The 17311-nt window shown below is 49.6% G+C and overlaps 1 protein-coding gene across 2 annotated transcripts in view; it reads right to left on the bottom strand.

The window, feature by feature from the left end:
- The window catches only part of LOC125030367 (latrophilin Cirl-like), a 144222-nt gene that overhangs the window by 76094 nt on the left and 50817 nt on the right, over nt 1-17311 (bottom strand). For both annotated transcript variants that reach the window (XM_047620396.1, XM_047620395.1), the window contains exon 2: nt 10467-10592. In XM_047620396.1, the coding sequence (XP_047476352.1) occupies nt 10467-10592 (126 nt within the window). The remainder of the gene's footprint in view (nt 1-10466; nt 10593-17311) is intronic.

Here is a 17311-nt window from a genome sequence, read left to right as displayed (position 1 = left end):
CTTCATGTAAAGTCAAAGGCAAGTTTTAATGTAAACGGTCGAATCTATATACACGGCGCACGCATGTATGCACAGATACGCACCATATGTTTAGATATATAGATGTATAGATGCATATATGTTTGGATGTATAGAGTATATAGATGATCAGATACATAAATGTATGGATGCATAAATGAAGAAGGACATAGGGAGAAAATAGGTAAGAATTAGTAGGAATTAAGGAGGGAATGCGGGAGGGAGGGAGGGAGGGAGGGAGGGAGGGAGGGAGGGAGGGAGGGAGGGAGGGAGGGAGGGAGAGGGAGAGGGAGAGGGAGAGGGAGAGGGAGAGGGAGAGGGAGAGAGAGAGAGAGAGAGAGAGAGAGAGAGAGAGAGAGAGAGAGAGAGAGAGAGAGAGAGAGAGAGAGAGAGAGAGAGAGAGAGAGAGAGAGCTAGAGAGAGAGAGGGGACTGGAACACCTCGGGTCACACGTAAGCCCGTATCTAATTTTTTGCAGGTATAGAGGGCGCTGGTAGCGGTTAGGGCATCAAGTTTCCCGTTCTTTTCAAATCACAATGAACAGAGCACGTTTTCTTTGAAGCGACTTCGACGGTAACCTGATCGTTTTCTGTAGTAAATGGGTTTCAGGTGCTCGGTATACATGTCGTATGAATTTAATATCTGACTTGCATCACAGACCCATTTTATGGCGAAACCTTACATGTTTTGGGCTATGGTCGTTGGCGCCCGGGTTCAGATGGCTCAAAATAGATAAAAGTTTATGGCTACTGTCACTTAGTTAACTGCCAATCCAATGTTGTCCTTCTAGCTCTGAATCTAAACTATTTTATATACATAGACACACACATTATATATATATATATATATATATATATATATATATAATGAGAGAGAGAGAGAGAGTGACTCAGTTTGTGTGTGTGTGTGTGTGTGTGTGTGTGTGTGTGTGTGTGTGTGTGTGTGTGTGTGTGTGTGTGTGTGTGTGTGTATATGTATATGTATGAGTATGTGTATGTGTGTATGTGTGTATGTGTGTATGTGTGTGTGTGTGTGTGTGTGTGTGTGTGTGTGTGTGTGTGTGTGTGTGTGTGTGTGTGTGTGTGTGTGTGTGTGTGTGTGTGTGTATTATTTATTTATTTATATATATATAGAGAGAGAGAGTCAGATATATATATATATATATATATATATATATATATATATATATATATATACATGTATATAGTACCTATCTATACTGTGTGTGTACATAAACCCATTCAATGAAACTAACGCAAATGCAAAACTAAAATCAAGCATCTGAAGCTCGTCGCGAAAGAATGTAATATATCTGTTAGAGATAAATTACAGGCAAGATGACAGCAACCCACTTCCAGCCCCGACACCGGTCCCTTCCAGAGCCATCACAGGTTGTCAGCACACAGCACCTCTGTGAGCAATGGTCGTGCTGCCAGGCCGCTGTGCGAAGGGAAATTAATCTTTTTGACAGAACAGTAGAGTCCTCGCGTTTAATAGTCTTCGCGGTGGCCTCTGGTGGCGGTGGGAGAAAAGGGAGCGAATGAGGGGAGAAGGGTAAATACAGAAAGACGTGGGAGAAGGACGCCGAAGAAGAACAGCCGGGAGGAGCAGCAGAGAAAGGGCGAAGAAGAAAATGATCGTTTGTGAGGCTCGTCGGCAAAGGAAAGAGGATTAAAAGTATGGCGCGGAAGTTAGACAATAATGTATGACTGATACATCGAACTTTTTTTAAGAGATGCTTTGAAGATGAGCTTCGACAGGGAGGAAGGGAGAGACTGGAAGGAGTGGGAAGGGAGGCGAGACCAGGGGGTCGCATAGGGGGATAGACCAGGGGGTAACAAGGGGGGGGGGGAGCCGGCCGAGCCCAGAAGGCGAGCCCAGGGGACGCGAGGGATGATATGGAGGATCTAATGGAGCTAGGAAGTTAAATTGGTCCAGAAGGGGGTCGGCTTCCCTGAAAGAACGAGCCTTAATTGGGGCCAGCTGTTCTTTATTTACTTTCGAGAAAGATTCCCTCAAATCACGTCAAATTATCAAAACAAAAAATACGATGTTCTCGCACGAAGAACCCTCCATTTAAATCGCCATTATTCAATAAATGGGCCGAGGTCTGCGCGCCCAAATTTGATATCTAAATGCAATTCCTGACGGACGGCGCCGAGCCGAGGTAAAGTAGCCCTGGTGGACCCCATCAGGAGAATATGGGTTCTGCCTGAGCCAATATTTCAATTTTGAGGCCGGCAGCGCCAACAGAAGATGTGAAACAAGGAGAGAGAGAAATGCGCTCTGGCAGGCTCTTACGGGTGCAATCTCCCCTGATTCCATTACTGCAAAACGAAATTGCAAATCCTTGTGCGAGCTGAGGTTAAACTGTTGCTTCGGATTCTTTAATTCTGTGACCCAACAGCTCCCTGAAAAGCACCTTCGCCACATATATGCTGTAAATTACCGGAACAAAGCGCCAAAATCCCGCCTTAGCAATCTGACAGGCGGTCCGAGTACGCCCTCTCGCCAGCGCATGGGCGTGGGCTCACCGTGGGTTTCCAGGACTGTTCGCCAGACGCCTACGCTCGCTTCCCCGCCCATTATACGAGCAGCACCGCGTAATAAATCATGTAGGCCGTTATGCGAAACTGCTATTACATGTCGACGCTAATATGCAAATGAGATAAAATTCTCCTGTGAGGATACGGGATGCTAGATATTGGCTATTTTTTGTTGAGGCGGAGACGTGGGAGTATCTGAGGAGAAGCAGTTTATAGATCTGAGGAAAATGCTAAGAGTGAGAGAAAGGGAAGGGCGAGGAGGGGCGGATAGAAAGAGGGAGGGAAGAACAAGGGAAGGGGGAGAAAGATGGTAGAAGTATGTGAAATAGTAGTAGTATTAGAAGGAATAATAGTAGCAGTAGCAGTAGTAGTAGTAGTAGGAATTGTAGTAGTAGAAGTGGTGGTGGTGGTGGTGGTGGTGGTGGTGGTGGTGGTGGTGGTGGTGGTGGTGGTGGTGGTGGTGGTGGTGGTGGTGGTGGTGGTGGTGGTGGTGGTGGTGGTGGTGGTGGTGGTGGTGGTGGTGGTGGTGGTGGTGGTGGTGGTGGTGGTGGTAGTGGTGGTAGTGGTGGTAGTGGTGGTGGTGGTGGTGTTGGTGTTGGTGTTGGTGTTGGTGTTGGTGTTGGTGTTGGTGGTTGCATCAGAAGTAATGAAACGCAGAAAAAACGAACAACAAAGGGGCATAGTAAAGCGGCAAAGAAAGAGAAAACGAGAAAAAAATGGAGCTAGGAATAGAAACTAATTTAACAATACGAAGGCATAAAATTCAGCCCTCCGCAGACCCGGCAGCAAAAGGGGCTATATGAGGATAAGTCCGCTGATCCCCCTTCATTGGGGCTTTCTCTCCCTCCCCCGCCCTAATAACCACCAACAACTGCTCTCTTATTCCCATTCCAGGATTCCAGGCCGGGCAGCGCCTTCGGGAATTCTAGAAGTTATGGACTGGCGGCTGTCATCTTGGGAGTGGCATCATCGGTGAACAAGAGATATTTATGTGAGGCGGAGATGGAGGGAGATGCACGGCTCTGGCACGGCCCGCTGCTTAATGTTCTCCCGCCTTTTATATCATCCCGACTGACATGTCTGCATTCTAAATCATTCGACGCAGGGACTTCGCTTTGATTTATCCTGCGAACTAGTACGTCCCGCCCGAGGGAGGGAGACTCGCCTAAGTGGCTGCCAAAGCGCACAGCTCAGCAACCAGCGCCGCCTGCACCAGGATGCTGTCCTCTCCTCCTTTACGAGGATGCTGACCTCGCCTCCGTCAGCATCTCTCGCTGCCTCCATCAGGAGGGAGAAAGGGAGAGAGGGAAGGAGGGAGGGAGGGAAGGAGAGAGGGAGAGAGAGAGAGAGAGAGAGAGTGAGAGAGAGAGAGAGAGAGAGAGAGAGAGAGAGAGAGAGAGAGAGAGAGAGAGAGAGAGAGAGAGAGAGAGAGAGAGAGAGAGAGAGAGAGAGAAGGAGGGAGAAGGAGAGGGAGAGGGAGAGGGAGAGGGAGAGGGAGAGGGAGAGGGAGAGGGAGAGGGAGAGAGAGAGGGAGAGGGAGGGAGAGAGAGAGAGAGAGAGAGAGAGAGAGAGAGAGAGAGAGAGAGAGAGAGAGAGAGAGAGAGAGAGAGAGAGAGAGAGAGAGAGAGCAATATGATTAACATCTCATCTGTTAGCCTCTGAGAAGGCTACCCGAAAATCAAAGCGTGCAAACGAGCGCAGACGGGGAGGCGGATGAGAAGGCAAAGGAAGTATACTTGGAAAAGAGAGAATAAGAAAAGCGAGACGTGAAAAAATGGAAATTGGTTCGACATCAAATTCGATTAGGAACCGGGTGGAAAAGAGTGTCTCGCGTAGGAGATTAGAGACGGGCGCGCGCGCGCACTGGGGCAACGCTTCCCGGAACTACCTGGTATCGGCGATTAGTCGATCTCCCGCTTCCTTACGACGCGGTGGCCCATGAACAGGCAATTCAGCGAGCGGTAATATCGCAACGTGGGTGTTACAATCTTATTAGCCGAGGGGAGCGTGGGGAAGGAGGGAAGCGCGAGGGCAGGGGGGCTGAGGGGAAAAGGGGGGGAAGGCAAAGCGGGAATTTAGGGGCGTCGGGGGAGGCGCACAGGGGAGGGGAGGGGCGTCAGGGAGTGTATGGGCGGTGAGGGAGCCAGCGTCTGAACGTGAGGTGAGTGCGGAGGGCCGAGGAGAGATGCGAAGGGAGAAGGAAAGGAGAGCAGCCGAGCACCCGAGGGGAAGTGCACGTGAGGGAGACCTCCTGAGGGGGAAGGGAGACGAAGGAAGGAACTGCGCGGGATAAGAAGAAAAAAGCTTGGGAAGCCGATGGCGCGTGAAGATAATGAAGAAGGGAGACGCATGGCGGAATGTGAGGAAGGGAGGGAAGGGAAGGATGAATGCGCTTCGAAAACAAAAGCGAAAATGAAGACCGTCTTGCTGGCGAAGTCGCATATGCTCTCTCCCTCGCTCTATCTCCTTCCCTGCCTCCCTTCATTACTCTCTCTCTATCTCCCCCCCCCTCCCCCCCCCCCCCCCCCCCCCTCTCTCTCTCTCTCTCTCTCTCTCTCTCTCTCTCTCTCTCTCTCTCTCTCTCTCTCTCTCTCTCTCTCTCTCTCTCTCACTCTCTCTCTCTCTCCTGTGTGTGTGTGTGTGTGTGTGTGTGTGTGTGTGTGTGTGTGTGTGTGTGTGTGTGTGTGTGTGTGTGTGTGTGTGTGTGTGTGTGTGTGTGTGTGCTTGCATGTGCTTGCGTGCAATTACTTCTGTACGATCCCAATTCCAGTCGTAAAAAAACAAACTGTTTTCATATCACATTGGAGAGATCTAATAGCCACCGCCTGTCTTCGGGAATAAACCGCTCTGCCTCTCTTATCGCCCTCCTGCAGATCCGTGTCGGCCGTGGACACGACGAAAAAAAGTGTAGCATCGAGACGCATCGAAGCATTGTCCGTGAAATAGCCTTAATACTTGGGACCCTCCGAGACTCCCCTCGGGAATAGTTACCCCTCATCTGATTACTGGCGCCCATTTTCTACGGAAAGGACGACCTATTAGGCCGTTATGAGGGCGGAATTGGTTAACTTTTCTCTTGATTCCATAAGGCGAAGGGGCAAGACCAATAAAACTGACTCCGGTCACAATGAACGACAAGATAATGCCTGTGCCTGGCGGACTGTCGGCGGTCGCCCGGCTGATACACTCCAAGGGCCCGACGTCGATGGCTTTCCCCCCATAAATCAAACGGTAACATTTGATTGTGTCCTTTTCTCTATCTTCACGACATTCCAAAGTTTAAGAGGACATAAGTCCGGACTAATATTTCACTTTATCGTTCATATATAAGTCTTATCCATCTGGTTTGGGTTATAATATGAGTCGGCAGTATAAGAAATGGATTTATGTGTGTGTATGTGTATATATATATATATGTATGTATGTATATGTATATATATACACATATACAAGTTACATGACATTAATTGGCAGCCCCGCAAATCCTGTAAGTCGTTCAAGTACTTTCCTGTTACGAGAGCCCGACAACAATGTGTTTTTTTGGCAACTTAACTACCTTTGGCCACTGCCGAAGAAGGTCGGGCAGCTGACGGCAACGTTCCCTCTCGCCTTGTTCGTCTCCCCGAGCTCCGCCAGGCTTCCTCGACCCTGGCCCCGACGAGGCACCGGGCTCGGGAATCTGCGGGGGCAGTGATTGACGGCTTAGTCATACCGTCTGCGCGAGGGGGCCGGGCCGGGCAGCCGCATACAAAGGCCAGGTATAGATGAGTGTTAAGCCGGGGCACCGAGAGGCCGCGACCTGGAGCTCGGGTGCTTAGGCCAACCCCGTCATTTGCTCGCTTAATGTATTGTAATTGCCGGCAGTTAGAAGCGCACCTGCCACAGGTTCCTTCATCTGCCGCTACTTGGACTGGCGACGACTGTGGTCCTTCTCTCGCCTGATTGATCTTCGGAGAGGAACGCCCACCTGATATATATATACACATACGCATTGCCTACACAGCTGTTTTCACGGCTCTGCTGGGTGTGCATAGTCGCTGAGAGACAAGGAGGAAGGGGGACACGAGGGACTGGGAGAAGGAGGAGGAGGAGGAAGAGAGGGAGAGGGAAAGGAAAAGGGTGGAAGATGAAAGATATATATATATATATATATATATATATATAAATATAAATATAAATATATAATATATATGTGTGTGTGTCTGTGTGTGTGTGTGTGTGTGTGTGTGTGTGTGTGTGTGTGTGTGTGTGTGTGTGTGTGTGTGTGTGTGTGTGTGTGTGTGTGTGTGTGTGTGTGTGTAGAGGGAGAAAGATAGAGGCACGGACAAACACTCAGTAAGAAGGAAGCCACCAACTAGTCTCGCTGCCATAGGGTTGAGTCCTATGGCAACAATGCCGGGAACACTGAGGCGAGGCGGGATTGCGTGCACGGGAGATGGCGTCGGTGCCATTAGTGCTCCCAGTGTCTGTTCTGTAAGCCACGTGTTTAATGGACGCTCTGGTCTGTTCTGGCACAATATTCCACTTGATAAACGACGGGCATGACTCACAGTAACGGTTTCGAAAGAACACTGCAGATGTATATTAAACCTCTCTTACGTTTCGCAGCCCGAAGGAACGAAGACCACCCATCTCCAGTATCCATAATGAGCGAGACCACACCGCTCGCCGTCGTCTCGTCCGGCAGCCCCCGATGGCCCGCCCTCCTCACCTGGCGCCGACGGAGAATCAGGAACGACGAAAGTATTAGCGAACGACATGCCCCGGGAGAACACGAACGCACGCACGGACGGGCGGACGGAAGGGCACCGAGGCAACCTCCCTGTGTCCTTGGCGTCTCGTCATTACCCGGCTCACGGCGGTCGTTATCGTGCAGGGACCACCGGGCGCCCGAAGCACCTCTTGCTACTTCCAATAACACACGTGCATACGATCCGCCCGACGTGTTCTGCTTCTCAAATCGGTAGCAACCAAACCTTAATACTTGCGCTGTTTTACAGGAGATTCGCTGCCCTCCTCTCCTCTGTGTGTTCCGAGTCCTATCCTCTATCCTGGTCTGAATTTCGTTGACTTTCTTTCGTGCAAGGAGTATTCGTCCATCACCGCATCGTCAAAAAAAAAAAAAAAAAAAAAAAAACTATATATTCCTTTTCTTCTTATAGAAACATTCTCAATTTCTATCTTCCCTCACTCGTCATCAACCCAGCGTGTCCTCAACTCTCCCTCGATGTTCTATCATAACAAAGGAGCCCCAGAGCCCACGTCCCCGTCCAGCCGAGCACCATAACATATTACAGCACAAAGTCCGTGTTCTATTATGAAGAACAAGCATAAAAAATCATAAGCATCCACACACAGCGACAAGAACACGCATTTCGAGCGATAAACATCCGCACACAGCGACAAAATTCCTGAGGATGCTTTAACCATGGCTGTGTGAAGCGCCGATTTTTCCCTGTAGACTAGTACCAACCGAGACACGCGTGTGAGTGCTATGGTGTTGTTAACTAATGTAGTCTTATTGACGTTGCGCGTATGATATTCCCAGCTTGAAAACCAGCCATTGAGGAAAACGGCAGTGTCTATTGCTCATGAATAATTTGTATATGCAGATAAATAGCCCGAAGCCAAGTCATCAGCAGCCGACCATGAGGCCGCAGGATGATCAGTTAAAAGTATCTACTAGTGGGAAGGTTGGGATCACTCGGCCTCATGTCATTTATACAAAAAGAACCCGTGTCTCAGAAATAAGTTAACTATAAATCGCCAAAAGCAGCGTAACAAATCTTCGTTTTTGAGCCCCTGCATACATTACTCGATAATATTGTTGTAAATTATAGGTTGCGGTAAACGCGGGGCAGTCCTCGCCCGGCCGCTCTCAGAACACTCGGCGCAGATTTGCATTTTGGGCTCGCTTCGGACGTCTCCCTCTCGCTCCTCCTTCACTACCTCCTCTACCTGTCTCCCCTTCCTCCTCTCCCTCCCCCTGCTCCCCTCTTCTCTCAAACCTATGTCAAAACTTACTCCTTTTCCAGACCATACCTTAACCTCCGTGCTTCGTCCCTACCGTCCCCTCCTCCTCCGCTCTTGCCTCCGCCGCTCCTCTGCCGCCGAGACAAGGGGCCCACCCTACAAGCCCGTGCTTCATCAACATTAATAATCCTTGTAAATACCGCGAGGATATACACACGGCTATTTTAATAAATTAATCTCCGAAATTCCGCCAACGCCGACATTCTTCTTGAGGCTTCAACCCCGCGAGGTGAAGATCCTTCGCGTGGTATCTACAAGAGGGTTTGCGAAGACAATTTCTTCATCGACCTTCCGAGGCTCTCAGAAATGTTTTGAAAAGCGGCGCGATAGACTACATTAGGTTAAGAGTCCCTGAACTTTGGTCGCTTCATCCCGGCGCACACAAGAGCCTCGCCCACTTGTGCCTAAATACCCGCTCCCTCGGGTCCCTCCCTTGCCTCCTTCTCCTCCCTTTCACAAGAACCCCCGCTACTCTTCCCTGAATATTCAACGCGTTTTTATGATGCTCTCGAGTCTCTGGTGTTTGGAAATACACGTGTTTGGCCGAGGCATACATTACCTCGACGAGGGAACGGGCCACGCCAAAATACTCGCACACAGGGGAGTTTAGGCACAGACAACCAGGAAACACGGGGGGAGTAAACAGCCACGGGAACGGTACTAGGAAGACGAAAACAAACAGGAAAATAGCTACATGCATGGATCAACTGAGGGTTAATGTTAACATGGAGAAGTAAACAGGCACGTGTGTTAAACTGCACCAGCTATATCAAACACAGCATCGCGAGGTTGTAAGAGACGGAGAGTAAATCTTTGAAAAGGTATATTGCATACAAAATCCAGTAAATAAAATAATCTGATCACTCATTACATCCTACAAACAACACAAATAATAATAAAAAAAATACAATCAATGCGTGGGGGTAAACGTACGAGTGGCTGGAATAAAAATAATAAAAGAGAGGAGGGGAGTGAGGGAATCAGCAGCAAAGCGTTGCGGCGATGGTGTAGTCAGCAGCAAGGCGGCAATAACAGCAGTCAAGGGGATGGAGCAGTCAGCAGTAAAGGGAATGGAAGGAATCCGGAGTATGAGAAGTAAAGGGGATGAAGCACTCAACTCGAAATAAGTGTCATGATTTGAAAAGAAAATGCAGAAAAGGAGTCGCGCAGAGACAGAGAGGGGGGGGGGGGGGAGGAGAAGGGGGAGGAGAGAGGGAGGGAGGGAGGAAAGGAGGGGAATCAGGGGAGGGAGGGAAGGAGAGAGGGAGAGAGGGAGTGAGGGAGTGAGGGAGAGAGGGAGGAGAGAGAGAGAGAGAGAGAGAGAGAGAGAGAGAGAGAGAGAGAGAGAGAGAGAGAGAGAGAGAGAGAGAGAGAGAGAGAGAGAGAGAGAGAGATCGCGAGAGCAAGAAAAGACTGAGAAAGTCAGGCTGATTGAGGAAAACGCCGAGTCTGCCGTGTAAGTTTGCCGATCCAGAAATAGCCCCGCAGGAGACACGCAAATAAATAATCATCATCCAGGAACGAACCGAATGATTTTCAAATTTCAGTTCCATTGCATAATTCATCAAAGCAATTGCTGGGTATCACATATAAAGAATGGCGGGAATTACATTTTTTTTCTATCTTTCTTTCTTTTTTTGTATTTAGAGAAAGGGTATTGGGAAAGATTGGCGAGCAGTATACGTAAAATGATCGAATGAAAAGGAGACATAGGCGAAGGACACACCCCGTTCTGAATTGCATCGAAAGTCGTAAGCTGAAATAATGAATGCAGACGCGCCTTGGCCGGGGAGCCCGTCCGCATGTTACGCGGTCCCTGGGCAACCCGGCTGAGTAATAATGCAGCAGTTCGTCTGGAGATGTCCTTACCTGCACGCGTGGTGACGGTCCAGCAGGTCATGAGCAGTAGCAACAGCAGAAGGCCTCGCTCGGGCCACTGCCGCCCCCACGTCCTCGCCGACGCCGCTCCTGCTACACCCATCCTGCTCCGCGCCTCTGCAAAGGAAAAGAAAACATAAGCGATTAGTCCATTATCGCTGCCGGTTGGAAAATCGTTGATAACCAATCTACAGTAACAGATGTTTCGAGGTACAACACGTGTGGCCCGATCTAGACACCGACCCGATTAGATTTATGACAGCCGGAGAGCTCTAGAAATGATCATAGCGAAATCCCGATATAAAATCATCCTACTCCAAATCCTCCACCTTCCGGACCCTTCCTCGGCCGTCCGCAAAGAGACCCACAACTACCCCTGGACGATGGAAGTTTGTCACCAAGTGTTCAAGTTAGCTGCGTTAGCCTCTACGTCCGCCAAACCACTAATGAAAGGTGTCCCATGGTGGCCGTCATTATGTACATTATTCATATTCCCCGGAGTCTGTGACGGCTATTAGAGACAGTGTAGGGTCAGCGGGGAGTCGGCGTGAGGTCCGCGGCTCGGCTTCTGAACCGATAACATGGGGCCTGAACCTCACCCATAACCCAGGGTCCAAAACAAGAGTGGAGGCGATAGGCGAGCGTCCTCATACCTGCTCCTCATTACACAGCTTACAGCTCTTGTAACTCTTTTGAATTCCATACTATGAATACATGAACAAAAAATACATACATAACATATATATATATATATATATTACAATCATTTGAATTTGATTTTGAATTTGAACTCTCTCTCTCACTTTCTTCCTTTCCCCCTCCCCCCCCCCTCTCTCTCTCTCTCTCTCTCTCTCTCTCTCTCTCTCTCTCTCTCTCTCTCTCTCTCTCTCTCTCTCTCTCTCTATCGACCGATTATACACAACACACATACATACGTGTATGTGTGTTTCCCTTTTTTCTTTCTTTTTCCTTTTCTTTCGTCAACGGGAAATGCAATCACAAGTAAGATGACGCGAATCGTATTTTATGAGTACTCTATACGTCATTATCGGCAGTAATAACATTCAATCAAACCATTCGTAGCTATTTAATTAAGGTCGTAGCTGGGGTCTTAATTGCTGATTTAGCCAGTTATTGCCTAGCGCCGGGAGGGGAAAGCCCCTGCTGCTGACCGTCCTCGCAACATCAACATTCCCAGCATCATGACGCAACCGATGAAGTATGAGGGACGATGCGAGTGAGTCATGGCATGTTGGAGGGAGGGGGCGACAAGCGAAGCCCTTGCGACGCACCTCGTTACCAGCGACGCAGCCCTTCCTGTTGGTCGAGATCGGAATGCGTTAAGGTTTTCATGAAGTCCCGAATCGTCCCAAGCCGACGGCTCCGAATGGTATCAAACCGAGAGCCCCGAAGTGGTACAAAGCCGACAACCATGAATGATACTAAGCCGACAGACCCGAATGGCATCAAGCCGAGAGCCCTGGAATGATATAGAGCCGACAGCCATGAATGGTACCAAGCCAACAGACCCGAATGATATCAAGCCGAGAGCCCCGATTGGTATTAAGCCAACAGCTCCAAATGATATAACGCCGACAGCTGTGAATGATAACAAGCCGACAGCCCCGAATGGTATCAAGTCAACACGATAGCCTCTGCATCACCTGATGTTTTCATCTGCAGCAAAACCTTTTTATGGGCGTCTTACACTGCCGACCACGTGCGCCATCACCTCGAGTAGCATGTCACCGTATACTCGCCGGATGGCTTGTCCCCACGCAGGGAACACTGCGGTTTGGGTGCCATAAAACACGCCTTTGAGAGTCCCCGAGCCACACGCCACGCCGATCCGTGGATGTTACTGCATCATCCGAGATCCACTAGAGCGCATATTTAATTCTGCGGCGGTCAGTAAGTACGAGTTAAGTCCACGAGTAGAACACATGATCCCATGGCTGTTCATGCAAAAAAAAAAAAAAAAAAAAAAAAAAAAAAAAAAAAAAAAAAAAAAAAAAAAAAAAAATACAAACAGGTATACAAACACATATTTGGTACGTCTCTCTCCCACATACCACATAAACCCAAATTTTGCCCACACACACACAAACACAAAACCCCACAAAACACACACACCACACACCACACACCAACCACACACACACACACACACACACACACGGAGGGAAAATGTGTCTGGGATGGGAAAGAAGGGGAGATGCCGCGAGACAAGGCGACCAGACGCAGGAGAAACTTGAATTATAAATGCCATAGTCTGCGGCAGACGATGCCAAGCTGACGTAGGCTATGGATTCCTAATCCTCGCGATATTTCCTCTTCGAATCCTTCAATAGACGTAGACAGAAATAGCATTTGCGTTTGTGTGTCCGTCATATTTCAAACGGAGAGAGAGAGAGAGAGAGAGAGAGAGAGAGAGAGAGAGAGAGAGAGAGAGAGAGAGAGAGAGAGAGAGAGAGAGAGAGAGAGAGAGAGAGAGAGAGAGAGAGAGAGAGAGAGAGAGAGAGAGAGAGAGAGAGAGAGAGAGAGAGAGAGAGAGAGAGAGAGAGAGAGAGAGAGAGAGAGAGAGAGAGAGAGAGAGAGAGAGAGAGAGAGAGAGAGAGAGAGAGAGAGAGAGAGAGAGAGAGAGAGAGAGAGAGAGAGAGAGAGAGAGAGAGAGAGAGAGAGAGAGAGAGAGAGAGAGAGAGAGAGAGAGAGAGAGAGAGAGAGAGAGAGAGAGAGAGAGAGAGAGAGAGAGAGAGAGAGAGAGAGAGAGAGAGAGAGAGAGAGAGAGAGAGAGAGAGAGAGAGAGAGAGAGAGAGAGAGAGAGAGAGAGAGAGAGAGAGAGAGAGAGAGAGAGAGAGAGAGAGAGAGAGAGAGAGAGAGAGAGAGAGAGAGAGAGAGAGAGAGAGAGAGAGAGAGAGAGAGAGAGAGAGAGAGAGAGAGAGAGAGAGAGAGAGAGAGAGAGAGAGAGAGAGAGAGAGAGAGAGAGAGAGAGAGAGAGAGAGAGAGAGAGAGAGAGAGAGAGAGAGAGAGAGAGAGAGAGAGAGAGAGAGAGAGAGAGAGAGAGAGAGAGAGAGAGAGAGAGAGAGAGAGAGAGAGAGAGAGAGAGAGAGAGAGAGAGAGAGAGAGAGAGAGAGAGAGAGAGAGAGAGAGAGAGAGAGAGAGAGAGAGAGAGAGAGAGAGAGAGAGAGAGAGAGAGAGAGAGAGAGAGAGAGAGAGAGAGAGAGAGAGAGAGAGAGAGAGAGAGAGAGAGAGAGAGAGAGAGAGAGAGAGAGAGAGAGAGAGAGAGAGAGAGAGAGAGAGAGAGAGAGAGAGAGAGAGAGAGAGAGAGAGAGAGAGAGAGAGAGAGAGAGAGAGAGAGAGAGAGAGAGAGAGAGAGAGAGAGAGAGAGAGAGAGAGAGAGAGAGAGAGAGAGAGAGAGAGAGAGAGAGAGAGAGAGAGAGAGAGAGAGAGAGAGAGAGAGAGAGAGAGAGAGAGAGAGAGAGAGAGAGAGAGAGAGAGAGAGAGAGAGAGAGAGAGAGAGAGAGAGAGAGAGAGAGAGAGAGAGAGAGAGAGAGAGAGAGAGAGAGAGAGAGAGAGAGAGAGAGAGAGAGAGAGAGAGAGAGAGAGAGAGAGAGAGAGAGAGAGAGAGAGAGAGAGAGAGAGAGAGAGAGAGAGAGAGAGAGAGAGAGAGAGAGAGAGAGAGAGAGAGAGAGAGAGAGAGAGAGAGAGAGAGAGAGAGAGAGAGAGAGAGAGAGAGAGAGAGAGAGAGAGAGAGAGAGAGAGAGAGAGAGAGAGAGAGAGAGAGAGAGAGAGAGAGAGAGAGAGAGAGAGAGAGAGAGAGAGAGAGAGAGAGAGAGAGAGAGAGAGAGAGAGAGAGAGAGAGAGAGAGAGAGAGAGAGAGAGAGAGAGAGAGAGAGAGAGAGAGAGAGAGAGAGAGAGAGAGAGAGAGAGAGAGAGAGAGAGAGAGAGAGAGAGAGAGAGAGAGAGAGAGAGAGAGAGAGAGAGAGAGAGAGAGAGAGAGAGAGAGAGAGAGAGAGAGAGAGAGAGAGAGAGAGAGAGAGAGAGAGAGAGAGAGAGAGAGAGAGAGAGAGAGAGAGAGAGAGAGAGAGAGAGAGAGAGAGAGAGAGAGAGAGAGAGAGAGAGAGAGAGAGAGAGAGAGAGAGAGAGAGAGAGAGAGAGAGAGAGAGAGAGAGAGAGAGAGAGAGAGAGAGAGAGAGAGAGAGAGAGAGAGAGAGAGAGAGAGAGAGAGAGAGAGAGAGAGAGAGAGAGAGAGAGAGAGAGAGAGAGAGAGAGAGAGAGAGAGAGAGAGAGAGAGAGAGAGAGAGAGAGAGAGAGAGAGAGAGAGAGAGAGAGAGAGAGAGAGAGAGAGAGAGAGAGAGAGAGAGAGAGAGAGAGAGAGAGAGAGAGAGAGAGAGAGAGAGAGAGAGAGAGAGAGAGAGAGAGAGAGAGAGAGAGAGAGAGAGAGAGAGAGAGAGAGAGAGAGAGAGAGAGAGAGAGAGAGAGAGAGAGAGAGAGAGAGAGAGAGAGAGAGAGAGAGAGAGAGAGAGAGAGAGAGAGAGAGAGAGAGAGAGAGAGAGAGAGAGAGAGAGAGAGAGAGAGAGAGAGAGAGAGAGAGAGAGAGAGAGAGAGAGAGAGAGAGAGAGAGAGAGAGAGAGAGAGAGAGAGAGAGAGAGAGAGAGAGAGAGAGAGAGAGAGAGAGAGAGAGAGAGAGAGAGAGAGAGAGAGAGAGAGAGAGAGAGAGAGAGAGAGAGAGAGAGAGAGAGAGAGAGAGAGAGAGAGAGAGAGAGAGAGAGAGAGAGAGAGAGAGAGAGAGAGAGAGAGAGAGAGAGAGAGAGAGAGAGAGAGAGAGAGAGAGAGAGAGAGAGAGAGAGAGAGAGAGAGAGAGAGAGAGAGAGAGAGAGAGAGAGAGAGAGAGAGAGAGAGAGAGAGAGAGAGAGAGAGAGAGAGAGAGAGAGAGAGAGAGAGAGAGAGAGAGAGAGAGAGAGAGAGAGAGAGAGAGAGAGAGAGAGATAGCATCCCGATAGCGCGTCCCGGCCGGACATCGTGACCGGGTCGATGTCGTGAGCGTCCCCTTATCGCCCACGTCGCCCGGGAGGGACATTAACAGCTCATTAGTCCTCGGCTCGGGGTCGCGGGGTCGGGGAGAAAGCGGGGGCCGGCGGGCGGGTCCCTCGGCGTCTCAAGGAAGTTATAGTGGGAGGGCGTGGGCGCAATGGGAGATAACGCGTGTAGAGTTTTGTGGGCGTGGATGGGCTGTAGAGATTAGCTGAAGGAAGGAGAGGCGGGTGTGTGAATGTGTGTCCGAGGATGGGCTTCGGGTTAAGGGGTGTATGCTTGGAAACAGTACAATTACCCTGAAACCGAAAAGACAAAGGAAAATTTACTCCTCTCACTAAGTATCTCCGTCGAGTTTTCGCCAGGATTTCATTCCGCGCAGAGATCCACGTCGGAGACACTTCGAATAGCCCAGTTCGGACACCAACACTCCAGGGGGACGAGGCAGCAGGGCCGTAAATAAGCACAAGATCTAGGAGACCTTCCTGCACTCCTTGTCACCCTTTCCCCAGCGCGAGAACACAACACTCTGAACTCGTGACTCCGGGACCATCGGGTTTTCACGGTCATGGAAATCTGGTTTACTTTAGTCCTAAGTCGTGAGCGAGAGCGGAGGCCGTGTCCCATTGCAGGAGGCGGAGGTGGAGAGGCCAAGACCAACGTGCGGCTTTATTAGACGGCTAACCTCCTGGCACAGTATGGATTAAAGAGACTTATATCAGAAGTTACAGATAGGCTTTAAGGAGGAATAGCCTTGAATCTAGACCAGCTGACCTAGAACACCTGCAAGACCTGAAAGCAAGGAAATAAAGCAAGCACGCGATTGGGAGAGGAGAGAAACTCATCCTGACCAACAGGTGAACTGAAGGAGCCGAGAGGGGATAGAGAGAGATGGGGGGAGGGGAACATCCAGGAATGTGTAACATGTGACCTGGAACACCCGGGCGAACATACATCCCGGGTGGACGAGGCGGGTATGTGCGGCGGGCGTGACATCCCAGACCGGGGTCTTGTTACTGTGGAAGGACTGAGAGACACGCCATCAATTCAGTAACGGGTAGTAAATGTCGCTGGTCGAGTCCAGGCCCGGGCGAGCGTGACCCGAGACTCGATCCTGCGCACTTGGCTCGCTCGGATCAAACGGTCTGCTTCGCAATCGCTTAACTCTCGTCCGTTGCTTAATACACGTACTTTCTCGCTGCTCGTAACGGGTCACGGGATAGCTCCTCTTATAATAACGATATGTTCAACAAGGAAAATTAAAATATAATAAATGCTAAGAGAGGTAGTGAGAGAGAGGGAAGGAGAGAATGAGAGCAGGATAGCCAGAGAGAGGGAGGAGGGGAGGGAGAGGGAAAGGGAGAGGGGAGGGAGAGAGAGAGGGGGAAGGGGAGGAAAGAGAGAGAGAGAAAGAGAGAGAGAGAGAGAGAGAGAGAGAGAGAGAGAGAGAGAGAGAGAGAGAGAGAGAGAGAGAGAGAGAGAGAGAGAGAGCGAGAGAGAGAGAAGTGAAAGACATAATAGAAAGCGAGAAAATGAAAAAAACGAATGAGAGAAGCACACACCGTGGCCCCCTTCCGAGTTGTGAAAACGAGCCTAATATATTTCCCAGCCACTTCCAATCCCAGATGCGAGTTTCCGGTTATAAGTTTCAGGCGCGAATAATACTTTAAAATCTTGGCGGCAACGGAATATTAATCGTGTTAATTACGCACTGTAGTCGCGCTGATATTTAGTAACTTACTCATAACTGACATGGCGGGAGGCACGGAAACGAGGACAAAACCTAATGATTTTTAAGATGG

The sequence above is a fragment of the Penaeus chinensis genome, chromosome 11 (assembly GCF_019202785.1).
Source record: "Penaeus chinensis breed Huanghai No. 1 chromosome 11, ASM1920278v2, whole genome shotgun sequence".
NCBI lineage: Eukaryota > Metazoa > Arthropoda > Malacostraca > Decapoda > Penaeidae > Penaeus > Penaeus chinensis.
Note: the sequence above shows the minus strand (reverse complement) of the source record. Positions and strands in the feature narration are given on the sequence as shown.